Source organism: Astatotilapia calliptera, chromosome 1 (assembly GCF_964374335.1).
Source record: "Astatotilapia calliptera chromosome 1, fAstCal68.1, whole genome shotgun sequence".
In the NCBI taxonomy this organism is placed as follows: Eukaryota; Metazoa; Chordata; class Actinopteri; order Cichliformes; family Cichlidae; genus Astatotilapia; species Astatotilapia calliptera.
In genome coordinates, this window is record NC_137422.1 from 24291525 (window position 1) to 24312924 (window position 21400).

At 38.0% G+C, this 21400-nt stretch overlaps 1 protein-coding gene across 1 annotated transcript; it reads left to right on the top strand.

Moving 5' to 3' along the window:
- Positions 1 to 1070: 1070 nt before the first annotated feature.
- Positions 1071 to 19614, top strand: tcf25 (TCF25 ribosome quality control complex subunit). The gene is made up of 18 exons (XM_026169540.2): positions 1071 to 1466; positions 2855 to 3001; positions 3092 to 3160; positions 3285 to 3409; positions 4402 to 4467; positions 4997 to 5079; positions 5921 to 6051; positions 6348 to 6447; positions 7672 to 7765; positions 7923 to 8015; positions 10684 to 10789; positions 10887 to 11046; positions 11221 to 11308; positions 11435 to 11593; positions 11775 to 11865; positions 12647 to 12726; positions 12823 to 12898; positions 18513 to 19614. Exons 1-18 carry the CDS (start codon positions 1086 to 1088, stop codon positions 18678 to 18680), a joined length of 2217 nt encoding a protein of 738 aa, XP_026025325.2. The 5' UTR covers positions 1071 to 1085; the 3' UTR covers positions 18681 to 19614.
- Positions 19615 to 21400: the final 1786 nt, after the last annotated feature.

Sequence of the window (21400 nt, forward strand, 5' to 3'; positions counted from 1 at the left end):
TGCAACTTCCCCATTTTGCAAATGTACACAATTTCAATATGTCAGAATTTCCCTTTCTTGTCTCAGCTGTTTCTTTCTTCTTCTGCATTTTTGTCATATTGCCATCAATTGTTGGCTTACAAAGGGAAAAAAATCTTAGGATCATTCATTTGGTTTAGGTGCTGGTTGTCAGACAAGTTCTGCATGTTTATGTATTGTATTATATCTTTTGTTACCCCTCATGTTTTTGTGTGTGTGTGTGTGTGTGTGTGTGTGTGTGTGTGTGTGTGTCACAGCTGACCTGTCAGGCAGCTGGCTATCCCTATAAATAGGCATCTACTTATGAATAATGCATACTGTCAGATGATAATCCATGGGTACAGTTGTTCTTCATTTTAGTTTGGGGCCTAGCACTAATGTACAGTGTTTGATCTATTTAAAAGCATTTTTAATGTATATGTTGTATTTTTAAAATAATCATCAAGACAATATGATTCATATTCAATTTAATGTCCTTAAATCGGCGTATTTTCACGGGTTCTTTATGCTGCTAGAAAAGTTGTTTGTCTTGTTTATAAAGTAGGTTAATTCTGCCACCTCCTGTTCAACGAGAGAACTACAAACGAAGTTGTGCTGCATTAGATGTTGATCCAAAGGCAAAGTAAGACTAGTTATGAAATCAGTTTCGTTGATTCATTTGTTATTTTTCAAATCATTCAAAAGAAATTATAAAACAACTGATCTTAATTGTAATGCTCATGATTTTTCTTTAAATAATGAAATAAGTGTGGAAAATCTATAGAAACACATAACTTAACAAATGTCAAAATAAGTTCAACTCGTATGAAATTCAGATGTAGGTCATATAAACACATTTTACAAGTTCTGATAATTTATCGATAAATCCAGCGTCATTAATTGCGCAAGTTATTTAAATTGCATGGCTTTTAATGGCTTGGGTTGTGTATTCCCTAGTAGACATATCTTGCTCTCCCATCCTCTGTCTTGCTAGTTTGACAATTTATTGCGTGCCTGTTCCTGTTCTTACGTACTTTGCGTAGTGACAGTTTTATATTTATTGTTGCAATTCCTCATCTATCCTATGGATGGCAGTAACACACGGAGAAGCGCAGAAACATTTCGATGAAGAAGAAAAGGAACCCAATGGAATTCGTCCTCAGTTCATTAGTCTGCTGTGTCTGTCTGCTAGCAAAACAACAGTTTTAGTCGTTAATATTCAAGTGTATGTACCTCATGAGTATCAGAGAATGTCTACCCGGGCTCTTCGAAGGCTTAAAGGGAAACAGCGAGGCCAGGAGGCGTTAGACTTGGGGGATCTAACTTTGGGTGACACCTCGGAGGAGCAGGCTGAGGCTGAAGAGGAGCAGTTGGACACGGCTAACGTTTCTCCTTCCAACAAGAAAAGTGACGGCCGAAAGGCAAAGAAAAGCAAGGCTCAGAAAAATTTCAGCAACATTTACGAGTTGGTAAGGTGACGGTGTAACCCACCAACTCATGCTTATCATGAAGTTAGCATAAAGTTAGTGTCTTAATGGCAGCTGTTTACGGCTAGCTCTCTCTGGACTAGCCGTATGACATGATGCCCAGCTGGCTGTCGCTTTAGAAAATCGTCCAAATGTAGGCTCTGTCTATACCATCAGAACGAACACCGCCAGAAAAGGTCTGGTATTTGTTTTCAGCGCGTCACTATTCTTTTAAAACTTACCTTTAAAATGCCCTGTACGGCTGATTGCACATGGACCGACAATCGACAGCTGTCGGTGTGATTCCTCATCAACACGAACATAATCCTAGTGGGTTGGGAGTCGTACAGGCGCTGCCTTTTGTACTTACTTCTACTTATTGTGAGACCGTGTTTAAAATAACTAACTGAAACCTACAGTGCTGTGAAAAAGTATCTGATCCCTTCCTGATTCCCCCCCTATTTGTCACACTAACATGTTTTTGGAAACTTTGGTTTAATTTTACTTGACAACCAGGCTTGATTACTGCCAGACCTGTTGAATCAATAAATCACTTAGATGAAACTGAACCTGTCAGACAAAGTGTAGTAGGTAGGTTAAAAGATCTCAAAACTCAACACAGTGTGCTACCATCTAAAGAAACTAAAGAACAGATGAGAAACAAAGGTGGAAAGGTGTTACCAAGCCCTCTTAAGGCCACAGTGAGTGTCATTATTCATAGGTTAAGAAAACCTGCCACAGTGGTGAACTTGGAGTGGCTGGCCTACAAAAATCACTCCATCTGTAACTCATCCAGGAGGCCACAAAAGAGCCCAGAACATCATCTAAAGAACTGCGGGCATCACTTGCCTCAGTCTGAGATGCTTTGGCGTGACCTTAAATAGGCCAGTAATGCTTGAAAACCCTGTGAATTATAACCACAGTTGAAGAATTATTCCATGGCAATGTGAAAGACTCATTCCCACTTTGCGGTTCTTGCTGCCATGGGTGGCACAACCAGTTATTAAATTTAGGGCTAATTACTTTTTCATAGGACAATAACTTGTCTTAACTTAAGGCCATGAAGGAAAAATATTTCTGTCACAGTGTCACCAGCATTAAAGGGTTTCTTTTGTTTGTTTGTTTTTAATTTTCAGCTCATTTCATATCAATACTGTTTACATAGATCAGTTTATTTAAATTCTCCATTGATCAGAATAGAACTAAAAATATGAACTCCTCCCACAATTTAAGTCACAATTCACCCACAAGCTGTGGTTAAAATGTCATCTTAATATACCTTCTCATCATGAACACAGACTTTCGTGTATTAGGTATTGTTTTGTGTTGGAGTTGTAGCTGTGCCGTGTTGTGACGGGATGCTTTCAGTGCCAATGTCCTATTTTTACCAGATCGGTAGTACAGACATCGAAGGAGAAAAAATTTCAGCTGATGAAGAGGCAGAGAAACCAAACAGAAACAAAACAAGCGACCCAGCAAAGAATGACAATAGAGACACCGATAAACTGGATCAAAAGCACGAGGAAGAGTCAGCCAAGGTAAAATGAAAACAAAGCAACAGTGATGCACTTCTGCAGTCTTCTAGGTCCGTGGAAATCTGATCTTATTGTGCATCTTCTCTTTAACAGCCCCCTGGAGACAGAGTTAAAAAGAAGAAGAAGAAGAAAAAGACAAAAGTGACATCAGAAGATGGACAGGTAACATATTTACTATATACACTATTTATTTAATTAATGCTTCAGAATCAGAAGCTAAACTCACAGTATGCATAACTTGATCCCCTCTTTTTGAACTGACTGTGTGTATGTGCTTTACATTCAGGAGGCTGCAGCAGATGATAACATTGATTTATTGCTGGAAAACTTGGAGCAGTCTAACGGTCTGAGTTTGCAAAATGACGATTCTGGAGTGTCAGACAGAAGACCTGTGCTACATGTGGAGCACAGGTGAGGACATGTTTGATCAAGACATCAAAAATGGCACAAAATGATCCTAATAACACACATTAGGATCATTTTTCATTAACCAAACCTGACCAGCAAGGTGGCAGAAGCATTTATCTTTCTATATATATTTGTACACAAAAATCAGTTTTTTTAGCATACTGCATTAGTTAGAAAATAATAACAAAAAATTCATTCATTTTATAGCTTTAGGATTTTTTTTTAAACAGTGGACAGCTGAAATTCCTTGATTTAGTCAGTTTTAGGTTGGTTTGTTTAGTTTTTAGCCTCAAACATAATTTCTGTGATTCTGAAATGCTGCCATGTGGTGGCGCTTGGCTCACAGAAGAAAAACAAAACACAATAAGGCCATTAGTCGTTCGGATTGTACAACAGTTTATTAATACCAAAAAGTTAATACCAAAAAGTTAAAATGGTTTAGAAAATGTTGCACAAGACAAATCACCAGTGTTGGTGGCAAAGCATCATTTGTTCCTTTCTGCATTAAAAGACTGTTACAGAACAAACACTTTTTTGTACCAGTAAGTCAGCTGGGTGGTTCCAAATAAATGTGCAAATTCTGCACTGTCAAATTATAATATTAAGGTGATTAACAGCCACTGAGACATTTCCACTCAACTGTATTTTTCCTGTGGCTTTTGTGAGAACCTTATTTGCTGCTTTCAACTCACAAAAATACAGTTAATCGTGTGAAACTCGTCTGTGCCCAAAGCAGTAAACAATTACACTGATGACCTGGTTTTATTTTGGTTCTGTACTCTGACTGATATAAAGTCAGCTTTGAAATCGGGTGTGCTTCTGGTACGACCACTTCTTAATCTCAACACTTATATGGTGTGTTTCTCATGGTCCTCAGTGAAATTGTCTGCTGTATGATATTGTTTTGAAATTGAACTTGGATTTAACTGGAATGCATTTCTTCTACCAGTTCAAAGTGAATTTCATTTTCATTTTGAATTTCTGTGGTAACTCAGGAATCTCAACTCTGAGACGGAGCTGAAGAGATATTTTGGGGCTCGAGCTGTTCTAGGGGATCAAAGGTAATAGCAAAACCTTTTTTTTCTTTTTCTTTTTTTTTTTAAAAAGTAGTCAGTGCCACTTTTTTAAACAAGTAAATGAATTATATCATCTATAGTTTGTGCTGCTGTGGGCACAGCAGCACGGTGGCACGGTGGTTAGCACTGTTGCCGCACAGCAAGAAGGTCCTGAGTTCAATTCCACCTTTAGGCCGGGGTCTTTCTGTGTGGAGTTTGCATGTTCTCCCCGTGTCTGCGTGGGTTCCCTCCGGGTACTCCGGCTTCCTCCCACCGTCCAAAGACATGCAGCTTGTGGGGATAGGTTAATTGGATAACCCAAATTGTCACTAGGTATGAATGTGAGTGCGAATGGTTGTTTGTCCCTGTGTGTTAGCCTTGCGACAGACTGGCGACCTGTCCAGGGTGTACCCCGCCTCTCGCCCTATGACAGCTGGGATAGGCTCCAGCGCCCCCCGCGACCCTGAAAAGGATAAGCGGAAGTGAATGGATGGATGGATAGTTTAAAATATAATCTTGCACTTTTTTTTGTTAGGCCTCGACAGAGAAACAGACAGTTTCACCGTAGCACTTGGATGACCAGTCCAAAGGACAGCTGGCCTCGCTTCAGCCGCCCAGGTATACTTTTATATATTAATTAATCATAAGGAATTTTATGTGGCGTGATTTGCTGATAATTTCAGTAATACTTTTAATGATGCTGATCAAAGGTTGACTTTGTGTGTCGCATGCTGCTGTTTGAAACTAAAACATGAAAAGTTTCGTGATTACCTAATGGTTATTTTGGGATATGATTCAAATGCCAAAACACCCACAAGAACACTACTGATGACACTCAGTGTATAGGCAGCTTTCTGTGTAAATAAATGTTTAGTTAGATTGGTGCACATGTGTTTTTCAGTTGTCCCAGGATGAGGACAGTTTTGCCTGTTAAGCTCTTATATGACACAGCAAAAGCAGAAGACACACAAAAGCACACATAGCTGTGATAAATTAGTTTCTACAGCAATTTATATCAATCAAAAGCTCCTGATCTATTCTCTTTTAACTATACATAATTCAAGCTGACAGGCACATAATGGTGTTAAGACCTTTTCATGCTACTTTATCTTGTAGTTTGAAGGAATTACATTTAGGGTAAAAGTTCTAAACTGTGCTAGTTATAATAGATATTTAGGTGTAACATGTAGTGAATGTTATTTGATACTCCCATCGTAAGACCACCTCATTGTAAACATATTGAAAGTTATCGTTGATGGGTTATTTAATTGTTCAATTTCGATTCTTACACTTTGTTTGAATCACATTTTTCTCATCTAACGTAAAAATCTTTTTTAATATATTAAAAACATTTTTTTTCAATATTTATCAGTTGTTTATCAGAGTGACTTTAAATGTAACATGAGTTGTGCTTTTCTTTACGTGATGCTTTGTTCCTTCCTGCCTGACCTCTCCGCAGGAATCTCAATGACCTTACTGGAGACAAAGGACGGCGTTCATTACTTCACGTTTGAGCACAGTCGGGAATACCAACAAGTGCAGTTCAAGTTCCTGGATGCCGTGGAGTCCATGGACCCCAACAACATTGTGGTAAATGAAATTCTTCAGTTGTGTGTGTAGACACCGACGACTGTGTCAACCTAAATGTTGGCAACTAATTTTTACTTTAAAACATTTAAATCTACACTGAAAAACTCCAAATATTTTAATCATTTAATGAATAACGTGAAGCAAATGCAATGTAAAGATAAACTAGGTTCATGATGGATTTGAGTGTGGAAAACAAGAAGACTAAAGACGCCAATAAGGGGTGTGTGTGTGTGTGTGTGTGTGTGTGTGTGTGTGTGTGTGTGTGTGTGTGTGTGTGTGTGTCCTTTCTGATCCAGGCCCTGCTTCAGCTTAACCCCTACCACATCGATTCCTTGCTGCAACTTTCTGATGTCTGTCGCATACAAGAAGACCAGGAGATGGCTAGGGACCTTATTGGTGAGGATCATTGGATGCTCTGTGTCATGAAATACATTGGTTTTTTTTTTTTTTTTTTTTAAATGATGATAGCTGGGGATCCACTCTGTTCAACCACAATCTGTTAAGAGCAAATGACGCATCTAGCTTCAAGGCAAACTAATGATCTGCAAGTACGATGGTGATTTATTCAGATATCTTTAGACTGTAATGAAATTTTGAATCTTAACTGGGTTGTGCTTCATTCACTTGTTTGACCTGCACCCACTCTGGCGTTCTGATCTCAGTGACTTAATACACAAACTCTTTCTGTTCTTGCTGTAGACACGAGGTTTTGGTACAGACATGAAATGCAGCCTGTCTTAAGGCATTATTCTGCCTTAAGACAAGCTTAAGTGCATGTCTGTTGTTCATCATCACTAAGAGGACCGAGCATATACTGTACTTTTTTTCAGTATTAACTGATTACTTAATTTGTTTTGGTATATGAATACCTTTAGAATTCAAGCTTTTAATGTTCCATTTCTTTCAGTATAATTACAATTTAAAAAATGTATTTTATCATCATTTGTAAAATGGAAAAAAAAAAATCTGAACTCTCGATCAATTAAAACCATTTAAAGCAAAAATGCTGGGCTTTCTAAACTATAGGTGATGATGATGTAACATGGTGCCAATTGAGGTTTTGTCATTTTCTTTTTTCTTTTTTTTTTAAACCGTGTTGCTGGTATTAAGTTGACTTTTTTTCCCTGTTTTTTGTCTGTTCTAATCAACTAAATGTATTCACTTCCAATATCTGATGTTTTGTCTTTGTAATAATTTCAAGTAAAAATGCATTTTACCTCATTTCTAAACTGTCTTTCTCCACATTGATTTATATTTGTAGTTATTTCAGAGGTTAGGTAGTTCCTTGATATACTGTGAGTAAACAAACTAGCCACTGTTAACAAGTCAAAATTCATGCAAAGGACAATGATGGGTTTAATTTCACAGGCGCCATCCTATTTATGTCTCTGAAATAGTTTGTGTAGAAGACCACAGGGATACTTTGTCCTCTGCAGGGATAATTTGTCTGATTTACGTAGTAACACGGCGCCAGCCAAATGCAAGCTGAAGGCGTAAGAGACGTTGTTTTCACTGCTGGTACATGTTCGTGTACCAAAACTTTAAAGGTGGAATGATGCAGCCTTGTATACTTATTAATAGTCATTTCCTAAGTAAAACATGTATTTTTGTTTTTTCCAGAGCGAGCTTTGTATAGCTTTGAGTGTGCTTTTCATCCTTTATTCAGTCTGACGTCGGGCACCAGCAGACTGGATTATCTGAGACCAGAAAACAGGTTGGTTGTTCCCTTTTGTACTTTTTAAAAATGTTGTTACACATTGTACTTTTGTTAAACATCTTGTAGACTCTACAGTATAGTTTTCAACTTAAATTATATATTTATGAAGTGATTGAACTCAGCAATTCAGTAATTCAATCTCCCCTGTTTGCAGAGCATTTTATCTGGCTCTGTATAAGCACATGATGTTCCTGGAGAAGAGAGGATGCCCAAGGACAGCTTTGGAGTACTGCAAACTTATCCTGAGGTATAAAAAGAAAAGCTTAAAACGTGGGAAAGGATAAGCTACATAATTAGATATGAGGCATTTATGATAGCAATAATAATAAATCCTCACTCTTCCCCATTCAGACTCTTCCCCCTTCAAACAAACTTTAACTGATGTATAAAACATTATGTTCCAGATTTTTTTTTTTTAACAGCTAATTTACAGTGCTGTGAAAAGTCTTTGACCTTTCCATAACATTATGGACTCTTGTGAAAAACCGAGTGCACCCAATGATTCTATGACTTTGTTTAGTTGCATGTTTTCTGTGACTTTATCGCCTTTCACATTTTGGCCTCTTGTCTGTATAAAATTGCTTTAGTTCAGTGATATTTGTGAGGAATTATTTATGCACACCTCTCTTAAAGACCCGCTATAGCATTTCAAGTCTGGGTGAGGTCCGGCTGGGCCATCTCAACATGTTGATTCTTTTCTTTTCAGCATTTAGTTATAGATTTGCTGCTGGGTATGGGATGATTGTCCTGTTGTGGATGACCACATTTCAGTCACACTTAAATTTTCAAACAGATGGCCTCACATTTGACTCTAAAATACTTTTCTGTAGAGGTTTTTTGTGACATCATAAACACAGTGATTGAGAACTCTCAATCACATGGTACACATGGTCATATTGGACATGGTACAACCACTGCTCACGGGGCAAAAATGTGTTTTGTCCAACTGATTTGTGAGAGGTTTGCAGAGGTTCTTTGCAAGATGCCAACTTCTGTACAAACACTCACCACGCAGTAGTCGGTGTGCTCCATGCAAACTACTGACAATCAAGTCAATCTGCTAGTGACCTGTTGCTAAGAGGTTTTTGCTGCAGGATTAAATAACTTTTGTTACCAATTTCATCCGGTAACTGCCAGCAACCACTTGGAAAACAGTTAGGGAATACATTTCCTTTGCAACCAGTGGTTGCCAGATGGATGTTGTCCAGTGTCTGAGGTCTTATTCACTTTGAACATCACAGTAACTGTAAGGTGGCCAGATTCTGTGACTGCAAAACTAAGCCTAAATCATCACCTCCAGCTGTGCTTTACAGTTGGTATGAGATGTTTGTGCTCATATGCTATTTGGTTTTCACCAAATGTGGTGCTGTGCATTCGAGTCAAACATCTCCACTTTGGTCTCATCTGTCCAAAGGACATTGCACTAGACTTTTGAAACATTGTTCAGATGCAACTGTGCAAACCTAAGGCATACTGGCATGTTCTTTTCAGAGAGAAAAAGCCTTGTCTTAACAACGCTTCCAAATAAACCATCTTTGTTCAGGCTTTCTTTTCACTGTCATTAGCTTTGACATTTAATATTTTTTGCAGTTTCCCTGAGCATTGCACAGTCTAACCTTGGGGTGTATTTACTGGGACGTCTAGTCCTAGGAAGATCGTGGCATTTTGTAACGCACTTGACTGGTCCAAACGTTTAAACGGTCAAAACTGCTTTTCTCGAGGTGCTCGTGATGATCAGTTAATCAGCTGCATTTGATTAGCAACACCTGGCTGCTAGTTACCTTCTTAATTGCTGAGGAATTAATGGGCTGATTGGACATGTGAGCAATAACGATGAAAGAACACGATCTGTTTCTACTCAAAGAGAGAGGATGCACATTAAGACACTTTCACTGTCCCATTACATGAAAAGTATTACATAAATGACTTTCTAGATAAACAAGAGGAACCTTTATTCTCTTTATAAAGTAAACACTAAACAGGCAAATTTGTTGAGGCACCTTTTTTATGTGCACTAATGTGGTGAGACTGTCTGCTGATAACGATCCGAGATGGACTCGGAATTATTTATAAGGTAAAAAAACAACTGAACATGTGTTTCAGACCATTCATTCAGGTCATGTATTGAGATTCGGGCTAATATCATGACCCGTCTTTTACAAATAATAGAATTAAACTTTTATGGAGACATAATTTAAAAACAGTCCATGTGTTTAAATCATTATCTCTTATGTTAAGAAATCACTTACCAAAAAGCTTTTCACGAAGTGTTCCTGTGGGGACACTGCTGCCATAAGCTTCAGCTTTGCAGACTATTCATCAAATTCTGGCTTCCTGATTTAATGTTCCGGCCTGAAGAGCAGCAGTGTGGTAATAAAAAGCACTGGCCCTTTATCACCGGCAGATATTAAGTCACTGTTTGCTTTAACAGAATCTTTAGCACGTTCAGCTACACATACATTATATGAGATGATTAAAGAAGATAAGTAATAATCTCATCTGCTATGATGTTTAACACACAAACTTTATTTGTCGTTATAATTACAGTTGTTGTTAAAGAATTTATTTTTTTGCCCTTAGGTTGATTTTAAGCTATTGTAAAAAGAGACTTGTGTGCATAGATTAATACCTCCCTCCTGGTTACTTCAGTTGGTTTTCTGCCTGAGGGTCAAAATTTACTGAGGAAACAAACAGCAAAGCAGTGGTGTTTTGGAGCTGTCTGGTTTCGACCCTCTTCATTAATGCCGTCTTTACTAAATATCCCTAAATGCCATAACCAACAGTGGCTGTAATGTCTGAAACACCGTAAGCAGCCCAGATCATCGTGGTGTGATAGTTTTATTTGTACTTAGTCTAAGACACATCTTTGTCATGGTTGTTTTATATTCATTTTTTTTCTTCCCCATTTGAATTAGTTTGGACCCGGACTCTGACCCTCTTTGCATGCTGCTGCTCATTGATTTCTTGGCACTTCGATCCAGAGAGTACCAATCCGTCCTTCAGTTATATCAGGACTGGGAGGTAAAGTGTGCACTTACGTTCTGTGTGCGTGCCGGAGTTAGTGTGCCACTGTTAAATTTTCAGTCTGTGACCGGAATTGTTTGTTTTTGCTTTTCAGGAGCACAGAAATCTGTCTCAGCTGCCAAACTTTGCATTCTCCACTGCCCTTTGTCATTTTCATCTAAGTCAGCAGGAAAATATGGACCCTGAAGAAAGTCACAAACAAAGGCACAAAGCCGACCAGCTGCTGCAGATTGCCCTCATCATGTTCCCTGCAGGTTAGACCCTCAGCAATGAACTGAATCAAATGGTTGCCCTTTATTTAGCTCTTCATATTCTAAGGCATACTCTAAAGAATTTTAATAACTTCCAGGACTGTTACCATTCACCTTTTGAAAAGTGTAACTTTGTAATTCCCTGCCCTTTAACGTGTTCCCTTCTCCCCACTATAGTCTTGATGCCTTTACTGGATCTGTGTACTGTGCAGCCAGATGCCGCAGTCACCTCCCATAGCTTCTTTGGTCCAAATAGTCAGATAAGGTAACGTATACTCTCTTTATTTTCCAAACTATTGCACAATGCAGGATTTTAAAAACAATTGAAACATTTTTTTCTTCCATCTTTGTACCCTCATGTTAAAGCTCTTTGCACTTGTTCCATCTTTAGGCAGCTGCCAGCTCTGGCTGAACTGACAGGTCTGTATGTGGGGAGAACTTGCACTCTGTGGAGGGAGGCTGCAGTAATGCTTTGGCTGGAAGAGACGGTGAAAGAAGTGCTGCGACGAGTTGATGCCAAAGACCCTGTAGTGGAGGACTGCCAAAACAAGTCAGCTTTTTTTTTTCTTTTTTTTTCCTTGTTCTTTTGTTTTTTTTAAACATTGGAGGCATTTGTTGATGACAAAGAGAGGCAAAATTAACTGTGGGCTGGGTCTTACCTCTGCACTTAGTATTCCTTTAATTAAAAGTACATGCCTCTCAAAACCTTCCCCTTCATGTCTTTCTAATAGGAGAAAGCAGAGGTACCAAAGTGCACCAAGGAACATCCATCGCCATGTCCTACTCTCTGAGATCAAAGAAGCCACCTCAACTCTGCCTCTGGTAAGAAACAATCACCATCTGCACCTCAGCGTCTTCTATTCTGAGAACTGCACACAGCAAATTGCAAGTGAAGTGTAAATGTTTTGTATTTTATTTTTTTGTTTTTTTCCTCAAATGTTCTTGGTTACGTTATCTTGATTAGGGTGCTGAACAGTCTGAGGCACCACCCTGATAGCAGAAAGCATACTCCAACCATTGCTAGTGACACATCTCAGTGTCTTCAGTTCACTCTCCAAATCTCTAACTGTAAATCACAGAATAATTGATCTCAGTGTCATTGTGGGGAAATGATTCCCTGTGAACAAGCACACAGTCACAGTGCAAAGAAAACATAATCTCTGGCAGATTATGGTGTGTGGTTAGTGGAAAGCAGTTAGAGCAAAGAAGACCTGTGAGAAGCAATAGCTGTTTTACAAACTATTAAATTGTCTAATAAATTTTAATTTAAAGGTTTGTACCAAATGTAGTTTCTTCAAAATCACATGATTACAGCTGTATTTCATACTCTAACAGAAGTCTGCTGTTCTCCAGCTCGCCCAGGTCATCGCCTGTAGATTTAAAACTATAAAAAGACAAACTACACTGCTCAAAAAAAAGTTTTATTTCTGAGCAGTGGACTTTGTGGACAACTTAAGTTTTTTTTGTTTCTTTTTTTCTCAAATTACTGAAGAAAGAGGCCAGACTGCTTAAAATCCATCCATCATTTTGCACACAGGCATTTGATAACTAGCTTTTCTGTTCTATATTCATGTATTTTTGGGGGGATTTGTTTCACCACCAGGAGGTGACCACTCAGCCTGTGATGGGGTTTGATCCTTTGCCTCCACTCGACTCAGTGATATCATATACACGACCAGAAAGGTAATTGTGGATCCTTATACTTTTTTTTTTTTTTTTTTTTTTGTCTAAATTTTCATTTTAACTTCATGACTTGTTTATTTTTGGGTCTGCATATAGGCCGCGTGTTGGTGCATCCAATGAGAGTGCACTCTCACTGTTTTTCCGGTCATTGCTGCCAAACTTTAACATTCAGGTGAGTCAGTCAACATCAGTATTTTTCTAGGGTCAATGTCTATTTTAGATTTTATATTGATTAACGCTTGTCAGGAAGCTTTTAAATGCACTCATAACAATTTGTTTTTAACTTGAGTTTTGCTTCCCCTCTGTTTTGTGCTGCGTTTGCCACACAGACATGCAGCAGAGTCTTTTTCACAAGCACACAGACACATGCACATAGCAAAACAGGAGGAAGAGAGAGTAACTAGTTTCTTTGCAAACTGTTAAATTAAGCTATCTTACAATAAAACAACAGACAGATATATCAATTGTAGGTCTGTATTATCTCATTTTCTGATGCACTTTCATTTTTAAGGTGTGCAGTGGTATAGCATTGATTGTGCATGTTGGTTGTGTCAGAAATGAGGGGTAAATGCTGACGTGAAGCTATTGACGATGAAGTTGGGGGAACATTTTGAAAACTAGCCAGTGGAAAAGGATGGATGGATGGATGACATTCAGTTATACTGTAGATGTCCCTCCTCACTCTCAAGAGCATACGCTACTGCTATAGCTTCTCTAAACAGCTGCATAGGCTTAGAATACCATGAAATACAAATAAAGAACCCATAGTGTGTGCATGTGGTAACACCATGTGACTAAGCTATAAGCCCCTGACACAAAACTCACACAAGTTTAAAAGAAACAAATAAGCGCAGTTAGTGAATGAATCATTATGAACTGGTGAACTCAGAGGGCTGTAAAGTGATTTAATTATGTTCTCCTTGGTTCTCTGATTTCTTGCAACGATGTCTGTTGAGTTTACATAAAACATCACTAAAGGAGCTACAAAGCTTTGAATGAGAGTTTACCTGGTAGCTGTTGAAAGGATACAGTTGTGGTATACCAGTGGTCAGAAATACCATTATTACTTTAGTATTACTTTAACACAAAATCAGTGTTGAACCAGGACCACTGCTATGAGTCACACTATGCAGCATAAAGGCCGTTTCACATCGGACACGGCATGCTCTGTGCTCACCGCTAACTTAAGAGCGAAGGATCCAGAATTTGTTGCACTGGCTGCTGAGCTCTGCTTGTATATTGTTTTTTAGCGGCCGCTCTAGGTGTGCTAGATGCACCTGATCTTTGTCGTTTCAAAACGTGTATCTCTCTGACTTTATCTCCTCTACGAGAATTTGGGTTGTATTAAGTTCAAATGTTTAATAAAAACGTATCTCTCGTTCATAACAAGGAAAGCTTTGTAACTGTCCCAACTAGTGAAGAGTGTGTCATTTCCACAACACTGCTTTTCCTCCGAGGTCAACAGCGCCTTTGAAAACGCCCTGCTTGTCCCTGTGTAAGCACGTCAACCTGTAAGAAAAGGTTTACTTGGACACACACCAATGTTTTCTTTCATGGTGTGGCAATAAGAGACATGAAAGGGCATTTATCCTTCAAGGACCTGCAGTTCAAAAAAAGCACCCCTCCGACAGCCAAACCCATCTGTTCTCTGATTGGATAGTTAAATTTGTGATTGACATGACATTGACCAATCAGCTGAAAGGAAGAAAAATAGGGTCAAAATCCATACTTGTAAGTTGAAACCTGAGTGCAGAGTTTCAACTTACAAATTCTCCTTACACATAAAAATCTTTTTTACGCACACAAATTCTTTTTACGCATACAAAACTGAAGTACAAAATATTTATGACCACAATTTGAGCCCATATTTTTGCCTGAGAGATGGGACTTGAAGAACTGAAAAATCGGGATTAAAAATGAAATACAATAAACAATTATTTTCAAAGTTATGATAAATTAATTTGGTGTCAGATAACAGAATTTAAAAAATGTCTGGCTCTCACCTCCTGACAAGAGCAAATGTTGTTAACCTCTACTCTGTGCAGGTACTTTGTAATTATGCAAAAGAAATTAAAATTAGACACATAATAAATCAAGATTTTTATTCTTCCATAATAAAGTTTAATAAAGTGACTCTCTCTTTCACCTTCCTAAACGGTCCGTGGGTCTGACACGTTCTGATGACAGTCATACCTCCTCCAAAGCAAACTCCAGTCTAGTGTTCGCCCTCAACACCCTGAATGATGCATTTCAAGTAAAGTTGTGTTTTGGGGGGTTCGGTTTGGTTTGGTTTGGTTTTATGATTAAAGCAGACACGCACAGATACACCCATTTAATAGCAGCACCCTGCAGGGCTGAGCTGGTAAACGATCTGGGAAAACATTTTAACACACATCCGTGACTGATGGAAGATTTCCTCTTAAGACTCATGGTCACCCTAAGGCAGACCTTCCCAAAGTGTGGGGCCCGCCCCCTAAGGGGGGCGCAGATCCATGGCAGAGGAGGCGCGGTATGAAAAGGGGGGAAAAAAAACAAAAGGCTTAGACACTGCTAGCACGGGCGCCTGAAACGCAGAGCAGGAGATGAAGCATCGCTGAATATGTTTCCAAACCAACTTCATTCTAAGCCAAAGACTAGAAAATATGGTGAAGAATATCTTCCCTTTGGTTTCACCTGCACAAGTGCTGAGGTAGGTCTCCCCTGCTTAATTGGTTTTCCCTTTGTCGGGAGCAGCGCTGGGCTCTTCAAATCAGGGACAAACAGTATCCCACATTTTTGATTTTTAGTTCACAAACACTTGTTATAATGACTCACTACTCCTGACATTTTGGAGATTCTAGCTCTTTATACAGTAAAGTTACAGCGGGATACAAATAATATCAGGCTGATCCTGCCACAATTTGTCCCCCGGTTCAAATCACGGACAAACAGTATCCCACAGTTGTTTATGTTTTTAAACCCATTTTGCACAGAGGCATTTTTTGATTTGATTGCAATGTTGAATATTATTACAAGGGGAAAAAAAACAACTACAAGTAAAATAATTACAGTGATGCCTCTGCTTTTCTAAATAGAGGGACAGTAACTGCGTATATATGTAAGCTGTAAAACCTGAAGATGGTCAGATTAACAGTATTTTGTCTATCTGCTATTCTGCAATTCATCTCATGTAAACAATAACGTGGCGCACAGCCTGACGTGAAAAGGGGCACATACCTTTGGCGTTGCGTGACGAACTCTGTATTCCTCGTCCACACGTAAACGCCAAAAAGGAGTTTTAAAAAAATCTCAGTTTTCGAACATTTTTCTTGTAAAACAAAGGGGGGTCTAGCAAAACTGAAAAATATCAAAGAAAGCATATGACCTTATTACAGTTAATTCTGTCGACCATTTCCAAGTTCAAGAAAACGAAATTCATGAAGTGCAAAGTTGACTCGATGTCTCTGCTTTCTCTTTGCTAATAAGGAAGTTCAGTGCTTGGATTTCTTCATTAATTTACATTTTGTTCATCTTGAATGACACCCGTATTTGTAAAATCAGGGTTCTTCTGTTCATCTGTTAATGTGTGAACACTAAACCATTTTCATCCCGTCTCACACAAACCAGCTTAAAGCTCGCTGAGTTTATGTTTATGTAGTTTGTATAGTGTAGTGTGGCTCACAATGCTCATGCAGATATTACAGATTTTTAGTTAACCATGTTTGAGAAATTTGAGGATGTGGATCTATTTTTTTATTTTTTTTTAAGATATATTTGATTAATAGGAAGTTGTTTAGTTAATTGGATTAATTTAAATGTCAAAACGTGGAAGCTTCATTACATAAACTGTTCAGTTTCATCATGATTTACTAACTATCTTTCGTTCTAATTGATGTCAGCAGCCCATTCTTCAGAAACAAGATGTAAGCAAATAGTGAGGTGAATGAGCAGGGAGGCTGATTTTTGTCTCGATATTTTCTTACGTCTTGTTTTGTCAGAATGATCTGCATTTCAGCTCAGAGACTGTGTGAAAGAGAACCAATGTATAAAGATTACACAGTCCATACATTTTTATGCTGGGGTAGACAGTGAGACGTGGAACAATGTTTTGTTTTGTTTTTTTACTAGTTGCATTCAGACCAGCAAAAGTATCAACTGTCGTTCTCCCTGCAGTAACTCTCTAGGTCTCCTTTTTTTTTTTTTTTTTTTTTTTTTTTACACAGTGTTGCAGCATTTCAACCTAGCATCTTACCTTTAATACCTTTTAACTAGAAAAGGCTTTACAAGCGTTGATCATTGCAGTCGGACAGCTAAAACAACATTGCTAAAATACAGCTTTTCACTGATCTGTGCTGGCCATAATTAACATGGACCAACACTGATTTCTTAGCAGAATTTTACAAGATGCCGTTGTTGAAGGGATAAAAAATGAAGAGCGGTTTATATAGCAGTAAATATACATTCTCACAGCATCAGTTTCTGTGATGTTTCTGACAAGGAAAATGTGCTGAAGAGAGGATGATTTCATCTACTTGGCACAAGCGATATAAAAAGAATGTACTGCTTTTCACAAAACCTGCTGATAATAAAAAAAAAAACTCGCTTGTATGATTCTGCATAAAAGAGGCATTCAAAGGCTTTTTGGTAAACAAGTTCATAACATGTGGCAGTTTAAATGGTGTACTTTTACTCTGCAAATATATCAGAGTGTGGATTTTAAGTAAAGCCCTTGCATTTAAAGTTGTTTTTTTTGTTTGTTTGTTTTTTTACTTTATATGCCGTTAAGAGGAAGGGAAAAAATTGCAAACATGCTTTCTGTGTGAAAATGGTATATGAATGCATGGAAAGCAGGACCTATACTGAACCCATTTTGACCTTGTTTGGTTGTTTTCTGCAAATAAGACTAAATTGAAAGATTCCTTTAACTGTTAATTTATCTAATGTGTGAAAGTGATTATTGCAAAGACACCACATCCACTTCATGGCTTAAAGCACTTCTCTCGTGCTACACTGAGCATGACATGTGTCTGGTTTATGTCCAGTTTTCCAATGACTGGCCTGCTGAGCATGAATGTCTTCATTGGTCTTACAGGCTCCTGCCAGCATGCAGCACACACCAATCTCTGCCACTTTAAGATACAGTAAATGTATGGCAAACACTCACACAGTCAACTGTACATGCTTACTGTTAACGGATATGCCCGAGGCATGTTTCCATCAGGACAGTTCCAACTCTGTTATCCACTTATGGAGAGGAAGAGATACAATATGGATAAAGGAAATATAGTTAAGAGTTTAATATTTAAAGAACAACGTGGCCGTAAATTAGAATTACATTTCTGAAAACAACCTAAAGTTGTGTTTGATAACATGAACCCTAGATTATTCTGCTATATCCAACATAGATGCCGTATATTTATTTGGACACCATCAGTACAGTTAAAGTAATGTCTTGCAATGGTTAACCATTTCCGAGAACAAGTTAAATTATTAGGACATTGTAGCGGAGCACTTTGGGTAACTCAGGAGATGGATCAGGTCATCTACTAATTGGGATGTTGATGGTTCAATTCCTGGCTGTTCCAGCCAAATATCCTTGGGAAAGATAACCTGATGCATCCACTGGAGTATGAATGTGTTTGAATGTTAGATAGAAAGAACTTGAATAGAAAAAAGCACTTGAGTGAATGGGCGTGATCGAGGTACTTTGTATAAAGGGCTTTGAGTCCTCTGGTAGAGTAGAAAAGCACTATATAAGAACCTCACTAGAAGTTTGTAGACTGAATAATCTCTCCTTCATTCTCAAGGATCCACCGAGGCAGGAAGATGACATGGAAGTGGCTCGAGCTGGTCAGGAGCTGAACCAGGAAGTAAATCGCCTAATGGTGGCAATGAGGGACATGCTGGCAAATATCCGGTTTCAGGAGCCACCAAGAGAGGACAACCCCTACAGAGATGATGATGAATGGGACTGAAAGAGGAGATAGAGGTGGACTAAGTGATGGATGAAGAGGAATAAAACTGAAAAAAAAAAGCGATGTTAATAATTACAAGGAAAATAAGTTGGACAGCTGGATATTATTTTGTTGTCATAATTTCAGAATATTAGGCTGATTTTAAAAAACAAACACAAATACTACTGGGGTAATGTAGATGGATGTGAACCTGGCACACTTTGTTCCAAGCTCAGAAAGCAGATTGTTAGTTGGACCTGTCGTGTTGCCAAGGTTAAGTGTATTATTTATAATTATTAGTTCCATAATCAGTTTCCAAGCATTGTCAGTTCAGCAGCACTAACGGATAAGAAGTCCTGCTTTTCTTCCTCTGGTTTCTGGCTTTCTGAGAGTTTTTCATTTTCTCTCATAAACACCTGCAGTGGAAGCTTTACGAAGCTAGAGTGAGATTCATGTAGTCTCATTCTGAGTGCAAGTTCTAAAGCAAACTGCTGCTTATCTGCACTTTAATACATATACACAGAATCATAAAATTTTTATTCTCATTGATTTGATCACTCCCAATAAAAACAAACTGAAAAATCCTTTGAAGTTTTCTTGAAGGCTAAAATGATTACTTTTTTTTTTTAACTTGAATATTTTAATGCGTAGCTAGTAAAGCATTTTAAATTGATCAATTCTGTTTTTCTAAAAAGGAAACTGCCTTTTCAGGCAGTTAGTCATGCCATCCATTTAGGTCTTATTTATAATTTGAACTGAATTATAGTTGATGCACATCCAGGCATTCGTATGTGCAATTCTTTTATTTTTGCAGGGATTCTGTAGCCATAATAATCTTACTGTGAGACTTCTATGATTTTTTGGCTGAATAATTAAGAAGTTCCAAAATATAACGGGGGCCACATGAAAAAATGTAAAGTGTTTTGACTCTTGGTAATAAATTTAATCAAACTGAGTCATTTCTGATGACAAACAGTACCACACAAACCTCAGCAAGATGCTGCTCGGCCTGATGACACACTTCTGTTGTGACCTGTTGCAAAAAGCATGAAAAGGTCTTCCACGTACACACCTGACATCATTTTAAGCATCCTTAAACATGATAAACTAGATTTGTTTTGTCTTTCTGGTCTTCGTGGTATTTTCTACTCACTGTCTTAATCATCTTGGCTACTGTTTTTGGTTTGTTTAAATTCTGCTGCTTTCTTTCTCTAATATTCTTATTACCTCTCAGACTTCGGCACAGATTCTCACATTTCAGTTTCAGTTTACTTGCACTTATTGACAACGCAGCTATGGCAGATGTTTTCATTTTTATCTCTTAAACTGGTAATTAAATGAACTCTTTTCTGTGTACACTCAGATTCTCATGGCCTCACTTGATTATGCTCATTCCATGCACACTAAATCTGAAGCAGTAACTATGCTTCTGTTATCATCAGTGATATTTATCGTTTTTAACTTGTGCTTATTTATTTTTTTTAACACTCTCCAACTGTTGCCCTTTCTTCTCAGTGTCCTTTCATGTTATCCATGGGAGACGATTCACCCCATTTATGCTTTACAGTCACTGTTCAAACATTTTTTTTTCAATACAAACACAAATGACGAGCTAGCCTGAGGTCTGTTACTCTCAGTCAAAGGACAAAATCATTGCGAGATGCTGTACACGCTTGAAACATACCTGCTTACTTTGTGTTCCAATGAGCCGCAAGGATGTGGGTGACTGTGCTAGATGGTCAAATGAGGTCATTGTTCCTAATTCACTTGGAGCTATGGGTGTTGTTGTGAAAACTTTTCATGTGATCATTCTGCTGTATTGAAAGCGCTTTCAGATTAGCGGCTCAGAGGCTGCTTGATGGGACTGCAGTATTACCACTGGTGCTGTGGGTTAAACGTAACCAGTTGCCATAACATAATTTAACAAAAACACCTAGAGCAAATTGAAATTCCTGAAAAAAAATCAATGCAGAGTTGCAACAAATTTTTCTTTTCTTCGATAAAATATTTGTGCAACTTACTTGATTTCAGAATTGTTTTTTCGTAGTCACACGACTACGTGTGACCCCTGATATTTTTGTCATTGTATAAATTAAATGACACGGCAAATCCTCAAATTTCAGAAGCTGGACAGAAGCCGGTCTGCTACTTTTTTTTGTGACGTGTTTGCCTGCATGACTTGTCACTTTTGATAATACAAAAGAATTTGAAACCACATAAACATGCTCAAGAAGTTGAAGTTGAAATTATTAAATTTGATTTAACAAATTGTGTGGATATGTATCAAAGTTACTGTGCCGTTAGCTTGAGAAGCAAGTTTAACCACAAACAGCACGTTTGGCTCTATGAACACAAAGATTTTCACTTGCACATTTGTCTTAAAGCTATTTAAGACTTATTTTTAATGGAAATCATTTTTAAGCACAGGTAGATGTGTGGATTTTGTCCTGGATTACTTAAGCCTTAGATTTCATATTTAATGTTTTCACAATATGTACCTGGTCAGACTGACCCAGGCCAAGAATTGCCTCACAGTGTCTACACCAAATCTAGAATTATGCATCTGTTTAGATTTTTTTTAATAGCATAATTGTCATTTGTAGATTATTGTCCTAAATTAATGTTTAGGTTGAAGTTTTCCAACCGTTTTTTGTTTCAGAGAAAGATCTTTACTATCACACAATTTCCTTTGTTGTTAAGACATCATTAAAGAGTTTTCATAACTTACCATCCATAATTAT